Here is a 23,980-nt window from a genome sequence, read left to right on the forward strand (position 1 = left end):
GCGAAGTGCTCGTTTCGGTGAGGTTCATTATAGCGAAGGGCTTTTCTATGTGAGGTGCGTTATAGCGAAAAGCTCGTCTCTGTGAGGTGCGTTATTGCGAAAAGCTCGTCTCTGTGAGGTGCGTTATAGCGAAAGGCTCGTCACAATGAGGTTCGTTATAGGGAAAACCTCGTCTGCGTGAGGTGCGTTATTGCGAAAAGCTCGACTCTGTGAGGTGCGTTATTGCGAAAAGCTCGTCTCTGTGAGGTAGATTTACTCTGTGAGAGGGATTCACTTAATATCACAATGATAATGTACACATGGCCCTCAACAGAAACAAAACGAATAAAAGTTATTCACAAATACTGTTTGCAGCAAAATCTTTGAAGAAACTATTTACAATAATAATCCTTTGCTGATTTATAAACTTATTTACAGAGTTGTGACGTATTCTCTTAGTTTTGTGGAGATTGACTTGGCTTCTTTGATTTCTAGTGGCAATACATTCCACCTTTTAGCTATTACAAACTAAAAGCTGTCATTTGTTAATGTTGTCCAATCCTTTGGAAGTTATGGTTTGCTGCATTTTTAGTGTTCTTCAAGAGAGCATAAGATAAGAGAGGGACACTTTGGTATTACCCGCGCCCCACGTCGATTCCGAATCCGGCTATTTTTAGTAACCACCACCCCACCACTGCGCATGAGCATTTTTACTTACCCTACCCCCGCGCTTTGGCATTTACATCTTGTTGTTTGCTGCTGCTTTGTGACTTGAAACCGAAAAAAAAACACCCTATTTGCACAAATACCATCGACAATCGACAATTTTATTCTAGCATCAAGGATACGGGCAGTTGCGGTTTATTAAGTGGATGTAGTACTTCAAGGATTGCAAGATTTCGAAAACGAAACTTCATTCAAAATCAAGAGCGGAAAAAATCGTGCTTCAAATACCGTGTTCGCTCTAACTTGCTGCTGCTTCGTGGTTTCTCAACATTCATTATCTTCCTAATGGTCAAACGAGATTTGTAAGTTAGACATTAGATATGATATTGATTTTTGTGAACATTTCGGTGAATTGAGAAGGAATCCAAGAAAAATACATTTTATAAAACTATCCTTGTAGCGAGGGAATGCATTTTTGTGATGATCAAAGCCAGCAAGCTGAAGTATCTGAGCTTTTGAAATAGTGAGAAAATAAAGAAGGAGATGTAACTGTACTTCTTTGAGGTCGTTATTATTATATGTTATATTATTATGTTGTTATTATACAAGCTGGAGTCGGGATTTAAATCAAACGCGGTATAACAGCCATTTTATCACTCGTCGGTTCTTTCTTTCTTCTTCACTTGACTTCGCCGCTCAGACAAAGAAAACATTCAAACTATTCAGGGATTTAGCTTTCTGTGAGTCTATTTGCCAGTCTTGCTTACTTAAGACAGACTTGTTTTCTTCTTCCGAGTAATTTTACATGATCTCTTTTCTCCTATCGAATTGGCAAAACAACAACACGCAACCCGCGGGGGAGTAGGACAAAATAAAAAGAGCAAATCCTCACGCGCAGTGGTGGTGGGGTGGTTACTAAAAATAGCCGGATTCGGAATCGACATGGCGCGCGGGTTAGCAAAGTGTCCCTCTCTTATGTTATGCTCTCTTGTGTTCTTGTTGTGTACATCACTACACTTAACGAACATATCTCTAATATAGCCTGGGGTCATATTGTTAATTGCCTTTAACACGTTGACCCCTCAACCGGCCTGTACCGGCTTTGGGAAGTACCTAGAACCCAAAAAAATCATAAATGCAAAATAAACACAACAAGATGAAGATACTCAGGCATCAGTCTAAGGAATAAATGGTCTTGCAGATATGCATCCAACCAAGGTGTTGGCATCTACTCTTAAGCCAAATAATATCACAGGTTCTTTGACAAATCTCAAATCGAACAAGGAGAGAAAAGCAGAATCACCCCTCTCAATAAAACGCTCAAAATACCACACAAGGGAGAGAGATCAGCAAACACAGCTCAAGACACAAATAGATACCTTAATTCTGATCCTCCAGGTACATTACCATGGCCTCAAAAAACAATGTCCACTCCTTGAAGGATTGTACAACCACGAAGAGGTCTTTACGTATTGCAAAGCATTCTGGGAGATCCAGGGGAAAATTCACGAGGGTAGGGCCAGTCAACACTCCTCTCCCCAAAGTCAGATGGTTTTTTATAAGTCTTTTCACCCCGAAGCCAAAAAAATCAATTCCAGGTCATACAGACCCAGAATAGCAGTGTAAACAATTTTGCAATCAATTTGGTTTCAGAAAAGACAGCATTTAGGAGAGCTGTGGTGATTCATTAGAAAATTATTTTCTCATCCAGGCAAAGCCAAACAAGAAAAAAATCATCATGAATCCACCTTTGCTTGCAAAAATTCATAAGCAAAGCACTCAATTATGCCCCAAAATACTTCATGATGTCCTGAGACACTCTCCTAATATGCTCATAGCTGTATTTTTGATAAAAAATACAAGCAACCATCAACTTGTGCTGGCTTCAGCACAACGACGAGGGATTAAAAGTGGGGACCGCAATGCACTGTTGGAAAGCTTGGATACCGCTGACTAGGTGCAGCTGTGTTTGACTTTGACGGGCTGTATATAACTCAGAATAGGGGGGGAGGTATCTGTTTTCAGTGTGTTTTTTGTAAATTCAGCTCAAAAAAAGCCAGGAGTCAATGGGTTAAACACGAACGCGCGCTATAAAAGGGATCGCTCCGCCCCCTTTTTTGCATACTAATCAGTATCCAACATGGCGGCTGGTAGCGTTATCAAAGGGGGGGATCAAAGCTCAAATAAAGCATAAAAAAAACAACGTTTTATTAGTCAATAAAGCTTTAATTTAATAATTAATGTGGTTTTTGTTGCATGTATGATATTTTTTCTCTTCGACATGCTGTGTAATTACGGTATTTTCCGTCTTTTTTGTTGTGAATGGAGGCTGTTTTTGAAATTCGCGCCATTTTCCCAGTGTCAATCAGTCCTTTTGCTCCAGTCTCACTCTTTTCCTTCCTCCGAGCCTCCCTCAGTTTGTTATTGTGGATAGCAGATTTAACCGAAAGAACAGCCGCAAAACAACCCCCAAATATAGAGACCAAAGCCAGAAGTTCGGTCTATAAGCAGTGCAACGGCCATTTGCAATGGTGGTGAAATCCTTTTTGAGACCGAAGCACCCTGTTCAACATAGAGCTTTCTAAAGGGGACGAAGGTCTCCTTTATTAATCAACAACAAGATTGCAAATCCCGTCTTGGTTCATCAAAGGAAACCTCAACGCCACAGAGCGCCGATTTGCTAGAAGCACTACTCACGAATATCGAGTAACCAACAACATTTGTACTTATAACTTACTTATTCACGCTAAAGTTCCTCCCTCAACTCAGCTCTTCAGTCCTTTTAAATAGCTCTCGATGAAATCCCAGGAAGCCAGTTCAATGAATTTATGTATTCATTAAGTCTATTTTATCAGAAAAAAAAAAAAAACGAAAGGAAAGTGTTGTAGTCTTTGTTATGACCCGAAAGCACCGCATTTTGTAGACAGGGGCACTCTGCCAGCGTGCAGATGCAATGTGTTTGCGATGACTCATAAGTGGATAAACTCACTAACTATGTCATCTGGAAGTGTGGTGAAATACAATGTCAAAATAAGGTGAGATTTTTGTTATCTTTCCTCATAATTTTGAAATTTCATGTATAAATAAAGACTACAAAAGAATCATTATATTGTCTATACTGTTCAGAATGATGCTTCATGGCCTTGAATCAACTGATCACAGAGACAGTATGCTAATGTTTGCGATGCAGTCCTGATATGATATGAAGACATTTTGGCATAGACATAAAGCATTGATATACAGCTTCAAATTAAAATGCCCCTCTTTGAATCATCGCCCACGCCTCACCCCAACAATGTTCTAGTGTCCTGTGTAGGATTTATAGGGTGGAGCATTCAACTCATATCCACTTGAACAAGCAGTACTACAACATTTGTTGACTTATGTTTTATACAGTAGCTTTGCATACACATGTCTTTAGCAATGTGTGTGTACATCATCTTTATCATTAGACATAAATTTTCTGCTTTTTGCATGATATCTATGTCAGGGCACACCCACTTGACAATTCATGGCTATGTGCTCCAGAAATCTAAATCTGAAATAGACAGCAAGCCAGGTTAGGACCTACTATCAAATAATAGCTCCTCTCCATATGCCCAGGTTCCTAAAATGTGTATCTTTATCTTTACAAAATACTTTTCATCATAATGCATTACAACACATCTTGGTTTATGTATATGTTGAATATATTAAATTGGTGTGTTATTTCTGTAGTTCATCTTACCTATACAACTATTTTGTGTAACTATTCAATAACAAAGGCAACCTAAATTTTCCTAACCATGCAGTTTATTTTTCCATCATTGTGAAAACATTTACAAAAGATGAAACAACAAACAATCTATACAACAAGGGTTTTCTGATTCCTATATTTTGAGAAAGGAAACAGGCCCCCATACCCCTATCTCTCCTGCTTGGAATTGGGATTTTCATCCAATATTAGGAAATGCAGATAATAAAATAAAGATGCATTCTTGAAAATACAAGCTAACATTCCCATGGCTCTCATAATCTGGATAAGCCTTCACTTCACATCTTCCTCCTTGAGACTGCCTTCAGTAGGATACCAATTGACTAGGACATATTTTGTAATGCTCTGTCATCAGTGCTGGTTCATATATGATACAATGTGAGGATGACTATAGGCATGCTGCTTTATCAACTCAAAAAACAAGTAGTTTTTATTAATGTTTTCATGCTTTTATTTACACTGAATTACACTGTTTATTTTGGGAAAATCTTCAGGTACTGTGCTTATATACTCCCTTCATGATATTGTAAACTGCATAGATCAGTCTGTGCATGTAAAGCACACTTGATCATGCCTAATCCAGGGATTTACAATAAACAAATATTAGCATTGTACTGGTAGTGGAAAGCTGGTAGTAGTGGTTTGAGGAGATGCAGAATTGGGACTTGAGCTCCAAACTTTCTTGGATAGGTCTGTGATTGAAATGTAAATAGGTAAAAAAAAGTGAACAAAAAAAGGAAGAAAAGCAATTATTATATTCGCTTTATTTACAACACATGATCTAAGTGCAACAATCAATGTTTTTTTTACAGGCATTAGCTTTTTCTATTTTTACAAGATTTTATGCATTTTGTCAAACTTGAATGCCATTTTTTCACTGAGAAGCGGGATGGTTATTATTAATACCATACGAGAAAATCGATGAACTTGGGTAAAGATTGAGTTAAGCACTTAATTAGCGGATAAGTCTTTGACGAATGAACAACTCCCGTGCCAAAAAGCAAAAAAACTTCTCCTTGGACTTTAGAAGCGAAATACGAGCGACACAAATGAAGTTGTGCGCTCGTTTGTTTACATTTACGTCGTCGGTTATCTAAAACCCGTAAGAGATTGAAATAAAAAAGAGAGAAGAACCTACCGGTTTCTCTTTTTTCAAAAATATTGAGGATTTAAGGATGAAATAAAGCCACAAACATGCCTAAGTCCGAACGGGGAAACTTTAGCACTTACGTAAAAGGGGGAGAAAATTCTTTCTATTTAGATGTGATTTTTGCTGTAAAACATTGTACTTTTTTATGCTACAGATACCTTTGCATTTTAACACGTTTCTGATAACAAAAAGACCAAATATTTCCTTACTTGAACTGTAGCTCGACTCATTTTCTGGTTTGTCGGGAGCTCCGTGAAACACGTCCGCACGCTTTGAAGTCTTGACTCAACTGATTTGATTGACAGATTTTTCGGAGCTCACCAGTTTTGCCCCCTTTTATAGTGCGCGTGCGTGTTGTAGGTTGTAGGTAGATTATTCTTTTGTCGAAGGGGACAATATTCTAATATTTAGTTCTTCAAAAAGTGGTTTTAAGGGTGCATCCCATTTCTTATCGAGGATAACCCGCGCACATCGTTTCTGGAACTTGATCATATCGTCGATGTGATGTTTTTTGGTCGAGCCCCAGACGATAGCACCATAGTCTAATATTGGCTGTATAAGCGAATGGTAGAACAGGGTTCTTGTTTAAAGTGACAGGAATTTCTTTGTCCTTTTTAACAAGCCTAGTCGCTTGGAGATCTTATTGTGAATGTACTTGAGGTGGTTGTCCCAGGTTAAGAAGTTGTCTAATCTTATGCTAAGCAGTTTAACTTCATTGACACATTCAAGCTAGCCATTTTCGGTGCTGACTGTCAAATCCTTTCCTGCCAATTTGCGCAACTTTGGCTTGCTACAGATAAGCATTGATTTGGTTTTACTTTGGTTCAAAACCATTTTGTTTTCATTCGCCCATCCATTCACCTTTTTTAGCTCTTCAGTAAGAATAGACTCAACCTCACTAACGCTACTTCCACTTGCGACTTGTGTTGTATCATCTGCATATATCTCGAGTGCGCTGTTGGAGACTTCAAGTGGTAAGTCATTAATAAACAGAATAAACATTGAGGTACCTAAAATCGGGCTTTTCTCGATGAGGTGCGTTATAGCGAGGGGCTTGTCTCGGTGAGGTGCGTTATAGCGAAGGGCTTTTCTCGGTGAGGTGCGTATAGCGAGGGGCTTGTCTCGGTGAGGTGCGTCATAGCGAAAAGCTCGTCTCTGTGAGGTGCGTTATAGCGAAGGGATTTTCTCGATAAGGTGCGTTACTGCGAAGTGCTCGTCTCTGTGCGGCCTCAGTTAGGTGCATTACTACGGGGGGCTCGTCTTTCGTAAGGTGCGTTATTGTAGAGGGCTAGTCATAAAGAGGTCGTCACCGATTAACAAATACACCTTTTTATAGTCACATGCAAGGCTGGGGGTCGTTTCTGAAAACTACCGATAAACTCGGAAACCCGGAAGATACCCCCGGTATGCCCTCGATTTTGGGGTGTTTCTCCAAACACTCGTTATCTTCAGGCCCGAAATATAACAGACAACTTGACACCACTTGTAAATGGCGAGATTTCATCAACAAAAAAGCTGCAAATTGATTATTTATACTTGGCTAATTCAAGATGAATAATTGATCTATAAATTTAGCTAGAAATATTAGGCAAAAACAACAATTTTCGCTGTTTGGTAAGTTAACGGGAGGTCTTGAGCTCCCGTAAGTTAGCGGGCGAGTTCTTCTGGGCCAAGGGATCGCGGGAGTTTAGAGAAACATCGGAAGAGTTGATCGCCCCCTCGACCAGTAAGAATCTCCAAGATTGGATATATCCCATTTTGAATTGCTTAGCATTTTAACAATCTTGTAGTCTTGTTTGTTTTATCTTTGCGCATTTCATTTGATGTCGTGAAACGCAAACACAGGACTAATTGAAACTAATCTTCTGGAACTGGTAAAATTGAGTTCTTCAGTCAGTCAGTTATTAATCATATAACTCGAAATGAGTGTGAACTCCGAATAGACGGATTTAAATAATGACAATTTGCAGGTGATATTTATGGGAGCCCTGGAGGCATTATTAAAACATTAACATGTCATCACATAAGGCTCATCGCTACGAATATTTCTATAAATCCTTTTTTACAAATTATTACCTGAATCCAAAGAATTGTATTTTTCAGTGTAATTAACTTCATCGATTTTTGTATGATTCTGTGACTAGAAATGCTTGCATTTGCTAAGCCAGACTAATTATAAAATCATTATTATCAACAGGGTGTCATCATTAAAATTTCACTAGAAGTTCTACCATTCTAAGTCAAAAGCTCTATAAGTCTAGCAGAACAGAGAACTAGAGTGGAAACGAATAGTTCCCAAAAAAGGTGCGAAAGAGGTAAGCCTTTCATAATGTATTGAATTTTTCAAGAAAGAAGTACACTAATTTGGATAGCTTTTTCATTGTCAGATCCCCTAAAACATATACCACAACGAAAAAAAACCTCCAATCTTTCTAGAATTGGCGTTGTTTAAATTCCTTTTTTCGAATCAATAATTTACTGTTAGAAGCATACTCAACATCGATGTTAAGTCTTAAGCTCAATGACCTTAAACTTCCGGATAGAAATACTAGAACTAGATTCGGGTTTTAAAATGATGTTGATAATTTTAGTGGACAGTGGCTTCAGTAGTAATGTTGAGTACTAAACACTCGAGACATACGATTTGGGTGTTCCAATCCCAAATAAGTTTCACAGCAGTTCGAATCTTCATTCCGTTTTCAACATTTCATTTAAAATAGCATTAAACCGAGGTAAACGTATCATTTCTTTCATGACACAAATAAATCTTCAGTACGTCAGTATGTCCTTTTTAAACTATTTGGCTGAAATTATAAAGAGGTGTTGAAAATTAGGTCCTTAGGAGTTACCAAATTTGTAAAATAAAAATAAACGATTATGACTTAAGCTTAAAGGTGTCAAATCACCATAAATATAATGCATTATTTTATTGCTGTCTGCATAATTAAAATTTTTTAAACAATACACAATTTAGGTAATTTTTTTCGACATTAAGAAGTTCTGCAGTTTATGAATATAAAACAATACACATTTTTGCTTAAAATGGAGAAGATGGCTTGATTTTCAAATCCAAATTCTAAAATCTTTTGAGAGTTTCCTGAGCTTACCCTACAAATTTACATAGTTATTTTACATGGAAAATCATCATTGATTATGAAGATGTTTAATAATTAATTCCAATCGTCTCCTTTTTTATCGATTAATTGGTTTCTCACAACGATAAATTATATACCCTATCAGAAGATGTTTCAGTGCTGCAGCGAGTAATCAAGTCCCTTTCATCAATACTTTACATATCCCTAGCAACTCTGAGAAAGTCATGTTTTTATCGATAAGGAATGGGTAGTGAGTATGTTACAACAATAATAATAATGAAATAAATAAAGCAATCTTCTACATTTTTCCAAGTTAAATAGGCTCTTACACAAATTAGGCGTGTTCCCAGGATTGGCTGATATTGATGTGATCACTCCAACTAAATTGTATACTATTTTTCCTTTATTCATACACTTTTATAATAAGAACTATTTTTTATAAGAGCGCTCTGCCTGAGATTTCAACATTTTTTTTAAAAACTTGCCACGATCTTAGAACATGTCAAGGCTCAGATAGCAACAAAATATTGTTCTGTTAGTGCGATGGCTTCTAAAAAGCAAAAGCAAATTGTCTTTAAAACAATAAATAACATCTAGTATCGGATCTAGGGGGGGGGGGGGGGGGTTGCCCCTTTGGGCTGCCAGGAAAGCCATATGTAAGTAAAAAAGATACAACTTCCCCCTTTTGTCACTGAGCCAAACCCGCCCCTTCAGCGAAAAGCTAGATCCGCCCATGACATCCGGGATAACGTTTATCCGTGCTTTGTGCAACCGCGAATCACTAATATTCAGGCGAAGATCCATTCATGCCCGCGCTGACGTTAGTTTGAGAAAACATTTAATATATCTTAGTTGTTACTAACCATTTTACCCTTTATAGAACTGAAAACATTGATTTAAAACTATTGAAAATGCGTGGCAGCATAAAATGCATTAAACGTTTTATATATTTTTCAATAAAAATATTGGCTCGCTTATCTCGAAAAACTTTGACATGTAGCTACCGTGAAGCTATTTGTGATCTATAAATACATAAGGTAGCGCTATTTGGAAAACAGCCCTCACCAGACCCTCCCCTTCTGTGTGGATCTTGTCACCCTCAATATAAAACTCGCCAAATGTACTCCATTAGAGCAGGTACATTCAATAGCTAGACAAAGAAGCTGTTTCAAAATGACAAAACAGTTAGGGACTATGTGATATATATTTATATGTGTTGTTTAACACAAAGATGCATATTAGCGCGAAAAGCCTGGGGGTTTGACTAAATTTTGGACTAAAGTTGGACTAAAAAAAAACTGGATGGTAGACACAACCCACTAACAACACTTTATGTTACCGATAACTTTCTTCCACAATTGACATACCTTTGTAAGTTTGAATCAAATTATATTCACATTTCAGGCGCCTTAAGACAGGTGCATATACATAGATATAATAGGAAAAAGAGTAGTCATTATTTGACGATCTTTCCATAGGAAATGACCTACATTTTGGTGGCTAGCTGGGATAGGTGTAGCCTCAACAAAAGGAGCTACGTTTATGCATTAGCCATTTTCCAACCAATAATTCGACATCTTTGTTTACCCGGCCTAATCGATCGAATCTGAACGAAGTGTCGATCAGACTCGATCGAATTTAAATCGTACTAGGCGAACAAAAATCACAATCGAACTACGATTTCGATTACCGATCTACGCCTCTTGCAATCAACCAACTTTCATATACAAGCGCTTTATAGCAGATACTTTGCTAATGAGAGACTAATAAATAGGGTTTACTTCATAACCAGGCGAAAAGCAGCAGGGTACAACTAAAGACGTCGTTTTTCTTGGGTTATATTAGTCTTACCCCGACCACAGTTTCAAAGCAAACACCACAAGAAAGACTTCAAGACAGCTTTGTGAGCACATTTTTTTATATCTTTTAATATAATGCTCCATACAAATCTTTAAGTTCATAGACTATCGTAGCCGGAAACCTTTAAAAAACGAAAAATTGAAATCAATCTCGTTGGATGTCATTGCCGGAAACCTAAAAAGCACGAAAAGTTGCAATCTATTTCGTTGGATGTGTCTGGTGTTTTAAAATCTTTTATAAATTTTAAACATATCCATCGCAAAACTCGTTAGACAGTACTCCCAACTCCTTACCAACGATAATCCCGTAAAACAGAGTGCACGGACAACTCAAGCATACAGTCTATCGTAGGTGGAGACCATCCTGGAGGCATACAGTCTATCGTAGGTAGAGACCATCCTGAAGGCATACAGTCTATCGTAGGTAGAGACCATCCTGAAGTCATACAGTCTATCGTAGGTAGAGACCATCCCGAAGGCATACAGTCTATCGTAGATGGAGATCATCCTGAAGTCATACAGTCTATCGTAGGTGGAGACCACAGTTGGACACCATCCGTAAGGGATACAATCTATCGTAGGTAGAGACCATCCTGAAGTCATACAGTCTATCGTAGGTGGAGACCATCCTGAAGCCATACAGTCTATCGTACGTGGAGACCATCCTGAAGGCATACAATCTACCGTAGGTGGAGACCACAGTTGGACACCATCCGTAAGGGATACAATCTATCGTAGGTAGAGACCATCCTGAAGTCATACAGTCTATCGTAGGTGGAGACCATCCTGAAGCCATACAGTCTATCGTAGGTAGAGACCATCCTGAAGGCATACAGTCTATCGTAGGTAGAGACCATCCTGAAGGCATACAGTCTATCGTAGGTGGAGACCATCAAGAAAGCATACAGTCTATCGTAGGTATAAATCATCCTGAAGGCATACAGTCTATCGTAGGTGGAGATCATCCTGAAGGCATACAGTCTATTGTAGGTGAAGACCATCCTGAAAGCATACAGTATATCGTAGATGGAGACCATCCTGAAGTCATACAGTCTATCTTAGGTGGAGAGCATCCTGAAGGCGTACAGTCTATCGTAAGTACAAACCATTTTGAAGGCATACAGTCTATCGTAGGTAGAGACCATCCTGAAGGCATACAGTCTATCGTAGGTGGAGACCAGCCTGAAGGCATACAGTCTATCGTAAGTGGAGACCATCCTGGAGGCATACAGTCTATCGTGGGTAGAGACCATTATGAAGGCATAGTCTATCGTAGGTGGAGACCACAGTTGGACACCATCCGGAAGGTACACAATCTATCGTAGGTAGAGACCACCCTGAAGGCATATATTCTATCGTAGGTAGAGACCATCCTGAAGGCATACAGTCTATCGTAGGTAGAGACCATCCTGAAGGCGTACAGTCTATCGTAGTTAGAGACCATCCTGAAGGCATACAGTCTATCGTAGGTAGAGACCATCCTGGAGGCATACAGTCTATCGTAGGTGGAGACCATCATGAAGGCATAGTCTATCGTAGGTGGAGACCACCATGAAAGCATACAGTCTATCGTAGGTAGAGACCATCCTGAAGGCGTACAGTCTATCGTAGCTAGAGACCATCCTGAAGGCATACAGTCTATCGTAGGTAGAGACCATCCTGGAGGCATACAGTCTATCGTAGGTAGAGACCATTATGAAGGCATAGTCTATCGTAGGTGGAGACCACAGTTGGACACCATCCGGAAGGTACACAATCTATCCTAGGTAGAGACCACCCTGAAGGCATATATTCTATCGTAGGTAGAGACCATCCTGAAGGCATACAGTCTATCGTAGGTAGAGACCATCCTGAAGGCGTACAGTCTATCGTAGTTAGAGACCATCCTGAAGGCATACAGTCTATCGTAGGTAGAGAGGCATACAGTCTATCGTAGGTGGAGACCATCATGAAGGCATAGTCTATCGTAGGTGGAGACCACCATGAAAGCATACAGTCTATCGTAGGTAGAGATCATCCTGAAGTCATACAGTCTATTGTAGGTGGAGACCATCATGAAGGCATACAGTCTATCGTAAGTGGAGACCATCCTGGAGGCATACAGTCTATCGTAGGTAGAGACCATTATGAAGGCATAGTCTATCGTAGGTGGAGACCACAGTTGGACACCATCCGGAAGGCATACAATCTATCGTAGGTAGAGACCATCCTGAAGGCATACAATCTATCGTAGGTAGAGACCATCCTGAAGGCATACAGTCTATCGTAGGTAGAGACCATCCTGAAGGCATACATTCTATCGTAGGTAGAGACCATTGTGAAGGCATAGTCTTTCGTAGGTGGACACCATCCTAATGGCATACAGTCTATACTAGGTGAACAAGTTCTATTGTTAAGCATCAAGACTTTATTGAAGAAACTTGAGCGGTCACGGTCCACAGATTACTTTTCGCAGTCATTCTTTTCGTGATGGCAAGTTGACGTCAGCGGCCGGTTGGATAATGAAGGAAAGTCAAATAAAATAAACATTGACCTTATTTCGTTTATGATGCCTCTTAAGTTGCGACTTGCACTTAGAAATCACGTGACTTGCACTAAGAAATCACGTTACTGTTTGATTGGCAAATTCGCGCCAATATAAACACAGTATAGCTGCGGCCATCACGTCAGAGAGCGACGAAATAATAAAATCTTGCAATGAAAATAAGCCTTTTCCGACTGATTGGATAGATTGCTTTGTATCGTTGTTATTTTACCGCGCGCGATTTTGCCAAAAATCACATGATCAAACATCCGCCAGGGGCTTGGTTTAACCTCCATTTCAGTATGCAATGATTATATTATATTAAGGCTCTCTTGGCAACGGAGTGGCAGCCCGCCGATGTATTTTTCACATCATTGAAAAAAATCCTAAGATTTTATGACCCAAGCTCAACCCCTTTCTACAAGAGTAATAAGTTTAAAAACTGTTTGTGGGAGCTAAAATTTATAAATTCACCTCCCGTTGTTTGCTTTTGAGTTGTTTGCACCCTTTTTAAGATGCTTCTTTTCCGTCTTTTGAGAATCCTGCCATTAATAATAACCTTTTTTTGTAGGGTACAATGCAAGCCACACTCCATCTGCTTTTGTTATTTGTCGTGGTCGCATCTATTGAAAAGGTCAACGCAGCTCCGCAAGCAAAGTGGAGTACATGGACCGTGTGTTCGGCATCATGCGGCAGCAGTGGGGTACAGTCACGTAATCAATTTTGCCCTTCGGGAAAATGCGAACCTCCGGTTCCTGATCCGCCACCAAGTGAAACTCGAGAGTGCAACAGAAACCCATGCAATCCGCCCACTACCCTGGGAACCGACCACACCACGCCCAGCAACACTACAGGCAATAGGACTAAGGTACCAACCACTCCGAGGACCAGCGAGGGGGAGACGCCAACTAGCCTGGCAAATGCGCCGAGTAAAATGTCTTCGACCGAAGCCAGGGCCACCGAGGCAAAGAAGATATTGGCCCCTGGAGAAGAAGATGTTGCTGATGGCACGATGACAGTCGATCAGGAGTATAATCCAAAGCTTCAGGACAAGACCTCGAAAGAGTTCAAGGAGCTGCAGCATATCAGCAGTAAACTGCTGGACGACGCCTTAAGTGAGCTTGAAGACTACTTAAGGAATGAGATTATAGAGTTCTTAAAAGGGAGTGTCGTAATCAGATACAGGTAAAACAATGACCACTCATAAATGCGTCGAGGCTAACTTATAGAGTAGACTATGAACACTGCCATTAACTTCAGTTGAAGTGCATTTTGAACATGCTTTTTTAATCATATCGCCCCGATACCGATTCCCGACCAAGGACAGCAACTGCAAATTTCTTCGATTCTAAGGTCAAGTTGCTATCACTCTTCTCGAGCTCTTCGAGCTCTTCTCGGTTTACGCTATTGAAAATACAAATTATATTATAATGGTACCCGGCACAGTTGATGATTTTGTTGAGTTTTTGTTCTGTTATTGTTTAATGTATTTGTAGGATTTACACCAGAAAGTCGTCCGGTTATACCAGCAACAGGCTCTCAAACACTTTGAGTAACAGCATAAGTTCTGGGAGAGTGTCCAGCCCGCTTAAAGTCACGTCTGTCACTGTCAATTTAATGAGCACCGAGCAGGAAGGTGAGAATATGCAGCTTCCTACCAGCTAACAAATAACACATGGGTAAGAAAGGGGAGGCTGAGGATTCAGGGGCCGGTTGAAGGAGCATTTGGAGAGTGTAGGGGGTCAGTGGTTAGGAAGCGTAGGTGGGAGAGGTACACCCTTCCCCCCAAAAAAACCCTTGTGGCAATCAGCACAGGCTCGATTAGAACACAGTCCTTCTCAATGACGATGGAATACACCCCTTCCCCCCATATCTGCCTTTTGCCAGGATTTAGAGGTGGGCCGAGCGGGTCCTCCCCTATTTATAGATATATGGCTTTGAAATAACAAAAAATAAAAGAAAATACACGGAAGAACATCGAATCCGCCCCCCTTTCTTGAAACCCCTGCTTCGGCCCCCCTTTTTGGAGCTCCTGGATCCGCCTCTGCTTGCCCTGCTTATCACAAACTAGAGTAAGCGAGAGGAAAATCTGCGGTAGGAAGTAGTAATTAGTACAGTTCAATACAAATGTAGTCACTTGAGTATATAACTCTGCAGACATAACCGAAGTAAAAACGTTGTCGACGGACATATCTACGCTTGGACAAAGACATTTGTATTGTAAAATCGAGGATATCGTTGTGTCGAATATTGTCGAATCTGACAGGTCGTTTTTAATTTATGCTGTGCGTTATCATAAAATCGAAGAGAAAGGGACGTTATCGTGAAATCCAGATTCCTTGAACTAAAAAGAAAGACCACAAAACTTTATATCCCGATGTCATGATAGTCCAACAGGAATCACCGATTAAAACACCGATCTTATCAACCCTACAGGGGAAACCGAGTCAAAAAAAGTTGTGATTGTCGGCGAGCCCATCGAGGTCTATTGGTTCTTCCTGTTTGGCATGGGCGCTATGACCATCATGGCTATAGTGTTCATCGGCATACGCATCTTGAAGGGCAAGGTGAGAGCCTGAGAGATCTTACAAAAGCGTAAGAACATATGTGATCAGACTCTATGCACCTTGATCTTACAAAGGGTGAGACCCTATGCATCTTAATCTTACAAAAGGGCGAGACTCTATGCACCTTGATCTTACAAAAGGGTGAGACCCTACGCACCTTGATCTTACAAAAGGGCAAGACCCTATGTACCTCGATCTTACAAAAGGGTGAGACTCTATGCACCTCGATCTTACAAAAGGGTGAGACTCTATTCACCTCGATCTTACAAAAGGGCGAGACCCTATGTACCTCGATCTTACAAAAGGGTGAGACCCTATGCACCTTGATCTTACAAAAGGGTGAGACTCTATGCACCTCGATCTTACAAAAGGTTGAGACCCTATGCACCTTGATCTTACAAAAGGGTGAGACTCTATGCACCTTGATCTTACAAAAGGGTGAGACCCTATGCACCTTGATCTTACAAAAGGGTGAGACTCTATGCACCTTGATCTTACAAAAAGGTGAGACTCTATGCACCTTGATCTTACAAAAGGTTGAGACCCTATGCACCTCGATCTTACAAAAGGGTGAGACTCTATGCACCTCGATCTTACAAAAGGGCGAGACTCTATGCACCTCGATCTTACAAAAGGGCGAGACCCTATGTACCTCGATCTTACAAAAGGTTGAGACCCTATGCACCTTGATCTTACAAAAGGGTGAGACTCTATGCACCTTGATCTTACAAAAGGGTGAGACCCTATGCACCTTGATCTTACAAAAGGGTGAGACTCTATGCACCTTGATCTTACAAAAGGGTGAGACTCTATGCACCTTGATCTTACAAAAGGTTGAGACCCTATGCACCTCGATCTTACAAAAGGGTGAGACTCTATGCACCTCGATCTTACAAAAGGGCGAGACTCTATGCACCTCGATCTTACAAAAGGGTGAGACCCTATGCACCTTGATCTTACAAAAGGGTGAGACCCTATGCACCTTGATCTTACAAAGAGCGAGACTCTATGCACCTTGATCTTACAAAAGGGTGAGACCCTATGCACCTTGATCTTACAAAGGGCGAGACTCTATGCACCTTGATCTTACAAAAGGGCGAGACTCTATGCACCTTGATCTTACAAAAGGGTGAGACCCTATGCACCTTGATCTTACAAAAGGGCGAGACTCTATGCACCTTGATCTTACAAAAGGGTGAGACTCTATGCACCTCGATCTTACAAAGGGCGAGACTCTATGCACCTTGATCTTACAAAAGGGTGAGATTCTATGCACCTCGATCTTACAAAGGGCGAGACTCTATGCACCTTGATCTTCCAAAGGGTGAGATTCTATTCACCTAGATCTTACAAAAGGGCGAGACCCTATGTACCTCGATCTTACAAAAGGGTGAGACCCTATGTACCTCGATCTTACAGAAGGGTGAGACCCTATGCACCTTGATCTTACAAAAGGGCGAGACCATATTTACCTTGATCTTACAAAAGGGTGAGACTCTATGCACCTCGATCTTACAAAAGGGTGAGACCCTATGCACCTTGATCTTACAAAAGGGTGAGACCCTATGCACCTTGATCTTACAAAAGGGTGAGACCCTATGCACCTTAATCTTACAAAAGGGTGAGACCCTATGTACCTCGATCTTACAAAAGGGTGAGACCCTATGCACCTCGATCTTACAAAAGGGTGAGACTCTATGCACCTTGATCTTACAAAAGGGCGAGACTCTATGCACCTTGATCTTACAAAAGGGTGAGATTCTATGCACCTCGATCTTACAAAGGGCGAGACTCTATGCACCTTGATCTTCCAAAGGGTGAGATTCTATTCACCTAGATCTTACAAAAGGGCGAGACCCTATGTACCTCGATCTTACAAAAGGGTGAGACCCTATGTACCTCGATCTTACAGAAGGGTGAGACCCTATGCACCTTGATCTTACAAAAGGGCGAGACCATATTTACCTTGATCTTTCAAAAGGGTGAGACTCTATGCACCTCGATCTTACAAAAGGGTGAGACCCTATGCACCTTGATCTTACAAAAGGGTGAGACTCTATGCACCTTGATCTTACAAAAGGGTGAGACCATATTTACCTTGATCTTACAAAAGGGCGAGACCATATTTACCTTGATCTTACAAAAGGGTGAGACCCTATGCACCTTGATCTTACAAAAGGGTGAGACCCTATGCACCTCGATCTTACAAAAAGGGTGAGACTCTATGCACCTTGATCTTACAAAAGGGTGAGACTCTATGCACCTTGATCTTACAAAAGGGTGAGACCCTATGCACCTTGATCTTACAAAAGGGTGAGACCCTATGCACCTTGATCGTACAAAAGGGTGAGACCCTATGCACCTTGATCGTACAAAAGGGTGAGACCCTATGCACCTTGATCTTACAAAAGGGTGAGACTCTATGCACCTTGATCTTACAAAAGGGTGAGACTCTATGCACCTTGATCTTACAAAAGGGTGAGACTCTATGCACCTCGATCTTACAAAAGGGTGAGACTCTATGCACCTCGATCTTACAAAAGGGTGAGACTCTATGCACCTTGATTTTACAAAAGGGTGACACTCTATGTACCTCGATCTTACAAAAGGGTGAGACTCTGTGCACCTCGATCTTACAAAAGGGTGAGACTCTATGCACCTCGATCTTACAAAAGGGCGAGACTCTATGCACCTTGATCTTACAAAAGGGTGAGACCCTATGTACCTCGATCTTACAAAAGGGTGAGACCCTATGCACCTCGATCTTACAAAAGGGTGAGACTCTATGCACCTTGATCTTACAAAAGGGCGAGACTCTATGCACCTTGATCTTACAAAAGGGTGAGACCCTATGCACCTTGATCTTACAAAAGGTTGAGACCCTATGCACCTTGATCTTACAAAAGGGTGAGACCCTATGCACCTCGATCTTACAAAAGGGTGAGACTCTATGCACCTTGATCTTACAAAAGGGTGAGACTCTATGCACCTTGATCTTACAAAAGGGTGACACTCTATGTACCTCGATCTTACAAAAGGGTGAGACTCTATGCACCTCGATCTTACAAAAGGGTGAGACCCTATGTACCTCGATCTTACAGAAGGGTGAGACCCTATGTACCTCGATCTTACAAAAGGGTGAGACTCTATGCACCTTGATCTTACAAAAGGGCGAAACCATATTTACCTTTATCTTACAAAAGGGTGAGACCCTATGCACCTTGATCTTACAAAAGGGTGAGACTCTATGCACCTTGATCTTACAAAAGGGTGAGATCCTATGTACCTTGATCTTACAAAAGGGCGAGACCATATTTACCTTTATCTTACAAAAAGGTGAGACCCTATGCACCTTGATCTTACAAAAGGGTGAGACTCTATGCACCTTGATCTTACAAAAGGGTGAGACTCTATGCACCTCGATCTTACAAAAAGGTGAGACTCTATGCACCTTGATCTTACAAAAGGGCGAGACCATATTTACCTTTATCTTACAAAAGGGTGAGACCCTATGCACCTTGATCTTACAAAAGGGTGAGACTCTATGCACCTAAATCTTACAAAAGGGTGAGACTCTATGCACCTCGATCTTACAAAAGGGTGAGACCCTATGCACCTTGATCTTACAAAAGGGTGAGACCCTATGCACCTTGATCTTACAAAAGGGTGGGACCCTATGCACCTTGATCTTACAAAAGGTTGAGACCCTATGCACCTCGATCTTACAAAAGGGTGAGACTCTATGCACCTCGATCTTACAAAAGGGCGAGACTCTATGCACCTCGATCTTACAAAAGGGCGAGACCCTATGTACCTCGATCTTACAAAAGGTTGAGACCCTATGCACCTTGATCTTACAAAAGGGTGAGACTCTATGCACCTTGATCTTACAAAAGGGTGAGATTCTATGCACCTCGATCTTACAAAGGGCGAGACTCTATGCACCTTGATCTTCCAAAGGGTGAGATTCTATTCACCTAGATCTTACAAAAGGGCGAGACCCTATGTACCTCGATCTTACAAAAGGGTGAGACCCTATGTACCTCGATCTTACAAAAGGGTGAGACTCTATGCACCTTGATCTTACAAAAGGGTGAGACTCTATGCACCTTGATCTTACAAAAGGGTGAGACCCTATGCACCTTAATCTTACAAAAGGGTGAGACTGTATGCACCTTGATCTTACAAAAGGGTGAGACTCTATGCACCTTGATCTTACAAAAGGGTGAGACTCTATGCACCTTGATCTTACAAAAGGGTGAGACCCTATGCACCTTAATCTTACAAAAGGGTGAGACTCTATGCACCTTGATCTTACAAAAGGGTGAGATTCTATGAACCTTGATCTTACAAAAGGGTGAGTTTATGAATTGAGTTGATGAATCTTAGGTCAAGGGGTGAAAAAAAGGGGGAAAAAGATTGCCAAGGGGGTATTCGAAATATTTTATAAATTGGACCCGTCCTTCCTTTACTGGTATAGCTAAGTTGTTTTAAACTTGATTCTTATTTCCAGATAATGGAGATGGTACCCAAACCGAAGGAAAGGGTTCAGGCCTGGGAAGAGAGCTCCAAAGTTCAAGCCTTTGGGTGTGGTGATGAAAAAGGACACAAGTTTTGAAAATCCGTAGGTCAGCGCAGGTCAAGTCTCTTGCCAGTTACAGACAAGTGTGACCGTGTGTGCGTGTGCGGGAGGGAGGGGGGAGGGGTGCTGCTGGATTTGAGATGCAGTGAAAGGGATTGTTGGCACGACAGAACAAAGCTAGGATTTCTGCCTTGACCAGTTACAAAGCCAACCAATACAATTCATTAGGGTAGAAAGGCAGACTTGACATGAGAAAGAGAACTTGTATATTCCTAGTCAGGCACAACCAGGACGTCATAGCAGATGTTTGTTATCCACGTTGGGACCGGCCAATAGAAGTCTAATAGGAGGACATTCGCTCTGACATGATGTTTAGTGATGACTTCCATGACTATGCGCTGGGTACCATTGTAGAGTAGTGGCCGCTCTGCAATTTTATGATTTGCAATTTTAGGACAAAGAGAATCAAAAGCTTTGTAAAAATATAGCTTCCACCGCAATAATCCAGCCTCGAATTATACTATGCCCAGAAAAACTAAGATGCACTTTACTATACGAGCCTGGGTTTGGGGAATATTCCATGCGTAAACCAGCGAGAATACAGCTGGAACTTAGAATGAGACAATGCAAAAACAAATATTTGGCCCATTATATCCTATCGACCAAAAACAAACCTTGTAAATGCTTATAGCAGTGATAAATCGATAGCATCGACGATTGATTCTGGAGTAGATAAAATCAAACTGCCCAGGAGCTGTTTCATGAGACCACTTTCCCTTGCTGTCAATCCACGAGCTCCTGGCATTTTGATTTGCAATAGGTCGGAACTAGGCGAGGGATAAGCCTAAGTCAGTAGGATAACGATGCATTATCTCTGCCCCTATTCGCTTGCTGAACGCAGAGGCGTTGTCAAGGCAGGAGGTGGGTGCCACGCCCATGCTGTTACGACCTAGTTTGTACATATGACAAATTAAATTATAAACACCAATTAAATCTTCTCTTGTTGCTTCTTTTCTCCTGAAATCATTGCTTCTCAGTAGTTCTCACGTTTATCTATCACACAAACGTGAATTAACTAACCTAATTAAGGGATTTTTCTTGTCAAACTTGGAAGGGAAGATTGGAACCGAAAGAACACCACACCTTTCTAAATTGAATCTATAATCTTGACCCCTCCCTCCCCTCTCTTCCCCTCCCCCACGTGACATTGGCACGTACTCTTCTACATATTCTGGCGTAAGTACAAATATTTCACAAAGGTTATTGGAACTAGTGGTCTGGGACGAGATATATTTCACACGATAGAAGGTTATTGTAACTAGTGGTCTGGGACGAGATATACGTCTGGGACGAGATATATTTCACAAAAAGGTTATTGAAACTAGTGGTCTGGGACGAGATATACGTCTGGGACGAGATATATTTCACAAAAAGGTTATTGGAACTAGTGGTCTGGGACGAGATATAGGTCTGGGACGAGATATATTTCACACGATAGAAGGTTATTGGAACTAATGGTCTGGGACGAGATATAGGTCTGGGACGAGATATATTTCACACGATAGAAGGTTAATGGAACTAGTGGTCTGGGACGAGATATATTTCACACGATAGAAGGTTATTGGAACTAGTGGTCTGTGACGAGATATAGGTCTGGGACGAGATATATTTCACACGATAGAAGGTTAATGGAACTAGTGGTCTGGGACGAGATATATTTCACACGATAGAAGGTTATTGGAACTAGTGGTCTGGGACGAGATATAGGTCTGGGACGAGATATATTTCACACGATAGAAGGTTAATGGAACTAGTGGTCTGGGACGAGATATATTTCACACGATAGAAGGTTTATGGAACTAGTGGTCTTTCTTTAGCAATCGAAATCAAGGAGCTTTCACGGCTAATAATGTAATGTGATAATAGGTCAAGGAATTGTCAAGAGAAAGCTGGTATAACAATCGAACTGAAGAAGCTCATACATGAGAACCACTTTTCGCTATCACACATAACAGGTCAAGAGCGTGTATGAACAGAACACTCGAGAACGCTAAGCTGCTAATGAAGAAATCGATGTACTAAAGCGCGCACGCTCGCCGCAAATGATTGTAAGAACCCGTGCATGTAACTAACCTACTGTCTCTTGCGCACGCTCGAGTTATCGAACAGATGTCAGGCCCGTAGCCAGGATTTTGTGCGGGGGAGTTCGTTTACCCATAAAGCGGACTATTTTCTATCAGGTAGCTCGGAGTGGTTCTTATTTTTTTCTTTATTAGAACAGACCTTTCAGTCAAGTGTTTTTTTTCCCGAACCCCCCCCCCCCCCTCCCCCCCCCCGGCTACTGGCCTGGATGTGTGGCAGGCATTACTGTTCCATATAATTTCATGACTGAAAGGAAAGTATTAAATCTTTGTTAAAAGAACTCGAGAGTTTGTTGACTTGTTAAGGTTTTTGTAAAGTCATAACTTCCTAGCAGAGCTTTCAAGCTAAGACGACGCTCTCACGTCGTCACATTCCACACTCGAAGAGTATACCGAAACAAAGCTTAAACCGCTGACCTTCACAAACATAATTTGGCAGGTTGAACCACATAATTGCATGCTTAGCATCATTTGGTTGTCGCTGTTTTAGCACGTATCAGAAACTCTGTAAGAGCCAGAGAATAGCGATACTTGGTAAAGAGCAAATCACCTGGATAATATGTCAATCATGGGATTTGTGATTGCAACCGCAAATCTCCCCCTTCCCCTAAATATTGAACGCATTTTTCGGTGTCAGGGAATTCAGTCAATTTCGACATGCTTCGTAAACAACCAGGGCAACACAATCATAAAATAAGAAGCATTTAAACCGGCAAATCGATCAGGATTACGCAAATGGCTTTGTTTGTAATAGGCTTTATTTACAAGCTCTATCAAACTCAAAGGTCCTACTTTGAACATAACAAAAAGCATATTTGGCATTTCTTACAATATCTTATCCTTTTCGATTTAAACTCTTCAGTTCAAAAACTTTACCACCAATATCTCTTAAATCATGTGTTAAGTTTGAGTGTTGTATCGAGTGTTGTCATTCGTCGGGCAAAATAACGTTTTTTTTTTCAGAAAGTTTTCTTTCAGGGAAAGAAAATCCAATGTAAACGCCGTATTAATGTAAGCCGAAAAGAAAAAGACTTTCTGGTAAGTTAACAAACTTAAGTCCGAAAAAGCTGCCTGTTAGTGAAATTGTACGGTACGGTACGGTAACAGCGATAAATGCTCACTTGAGCTTTTGGTTCTCCCTTTAAAGAATATTTGGTTCTCCTGTATATGTATTAATTCGATACGAATTAAATGACTTTCTTCCAAATTTGTCTGTTTGCGATTTTGGAAGTGGCCACCAGAAACAACACATGGTTTTCTTGTTGCTATTGGAAACAACAAAAACAGGAGTCAATAAATGATAATTATTTTTATAGAAAAATTCTCACCTTTAAATAGAACTTACGCTAAGGTTTACCATGGTCTAGTTTTAAATCTGAGAAGCTTTGTGCACTTACAAAACCAACAAACGGTGTCGTCTTTAATAGAAAGACGGTGTCTCTTCCAAGCTTTGTGAGCTGTTGCCGCAGCCTTGGTATTCAAATCTTTTGTGTGTGTTAGAGGTTACCACCGGGCCGAGAATGTTCCCTTGTTGCCCTCGCGGCCGAGCCAGTGCGTCTTTCTGGAGTTGAGTTTCAAACTCTGGGTCACATTAGAGAACATTTCAAAACCTTTTTGACATATCACACAGAAGTATTCTCATCAACACATAGTCTGAGGAAAA

General features: G+C 40.9%; 1 protein-coding gene and 1 long non-coding RNA gene across 6 annotated transcripts; one reads left to right on the plus strand and one right to left on the minus strand.

The window, feature by feature from the left end:
- Nucleotides 1-4,419: 4,419 nt before the first annotated feature.
- Nucleotides 4,420-6,643, minus strand: LOC116619739. The gene is made up of 2 exons (XR_004296823.2): nucleotides 5,759-6,643; nucleotides 4,420-5,091 (listed from the first exon to the last, which is right to left on the minus strand). It is a non-coding gene; the product is annotated as an uncharacterized LOC116619739 (long non-coding RNA).
- Nucleotides 6,644-6,687: 44 nt separating this feature from the next.
- Nucleotides 6,688-21,174, plus strand: LOC116619738. 5 transcript variants are annotated; one of them, XM_032384821.2, is made up of 6 exons: nucleotides 6,688-6,819; nucleotides 7,747-7,864; nucleotides 13,599-14,212; nucleotides 14,524-14,663; nucleotides 15,464-15,594; nucleotides 20,108-21,174. In XM_032384821.2, the coding sequence occupies exons 3-6, from the start codon at nucleotides 13,605-13,607 to the stop codon at nucleotides 20,210-20,212; spliced, it is 984 nt and encodes a 327-aa protein (XP_032240712.1). In that variant the 5' UTR covers nucleotides 6,688-6,819; nucleotides 7,747-7,864; nucleotides 13,599-13,604; the 3' UTR covers nucleotides 20,213-21,174. The 5 variants fall into 5 exon arrangements, with proteins under 5 accessions (XP_032240712.1, XP_032240715.1, XP_048585344.1 ...); XM_032384824.2 differs by lacking the exon at nucleotides 6,688-6,819 and adding an exon at nucleotides 6,885-6,953 and having other exon boundaries at nucleotides 13,600-14,212; XM_048729387.1 differs by lacking the exon at nucleotides 6,688-6,819 and adding an exon at nucleotides 6,885-6,953 and having other exon boundaries at nucleotides 7,747-7,853.
- The last annotated feature ends 2,806 nt before the right edge of the window (nucleotides 21,175-23,980 follow it).

This window comes from Nematostella vectensis, chromosome 6 (genome assembly GCF_932526225.1).
Source record: "Nematostella vectensis chromosome 6, jaNemVect1.1, whole genome shotgun sequence".
NCBI lineage: Eukaryota > Metazoa > Cnidaria > Anthozoa > Actiniaria > Edwardsiidae > Nematostella > Nematostella vectensis.

Bases quoted from the DNA above. Each gene is read 5' to 3' on its own strand.
- LOC116619738 (XM_032384821.2), top strand. From the start codon at position 13,605: ATGCAAGCCACACTCCATCTGCTTTTGTTATTTGTCGTGGTCGCATCT. The intron at 14,664-15,463 runs GTGAGAATATGC...TCAACCCTACAG, and splicing joins AATGAGCACCGAGCAGGAAG to GGGAAACCGAGTCAAAAAAA. The intron at 15,595-20,107 runs GTGAGAGCCTGA...TCTTATTTCCAG, and splicing joins TACGCATCTTGAAGGGCAAG to ATAATGGAGATGGTACCCAA.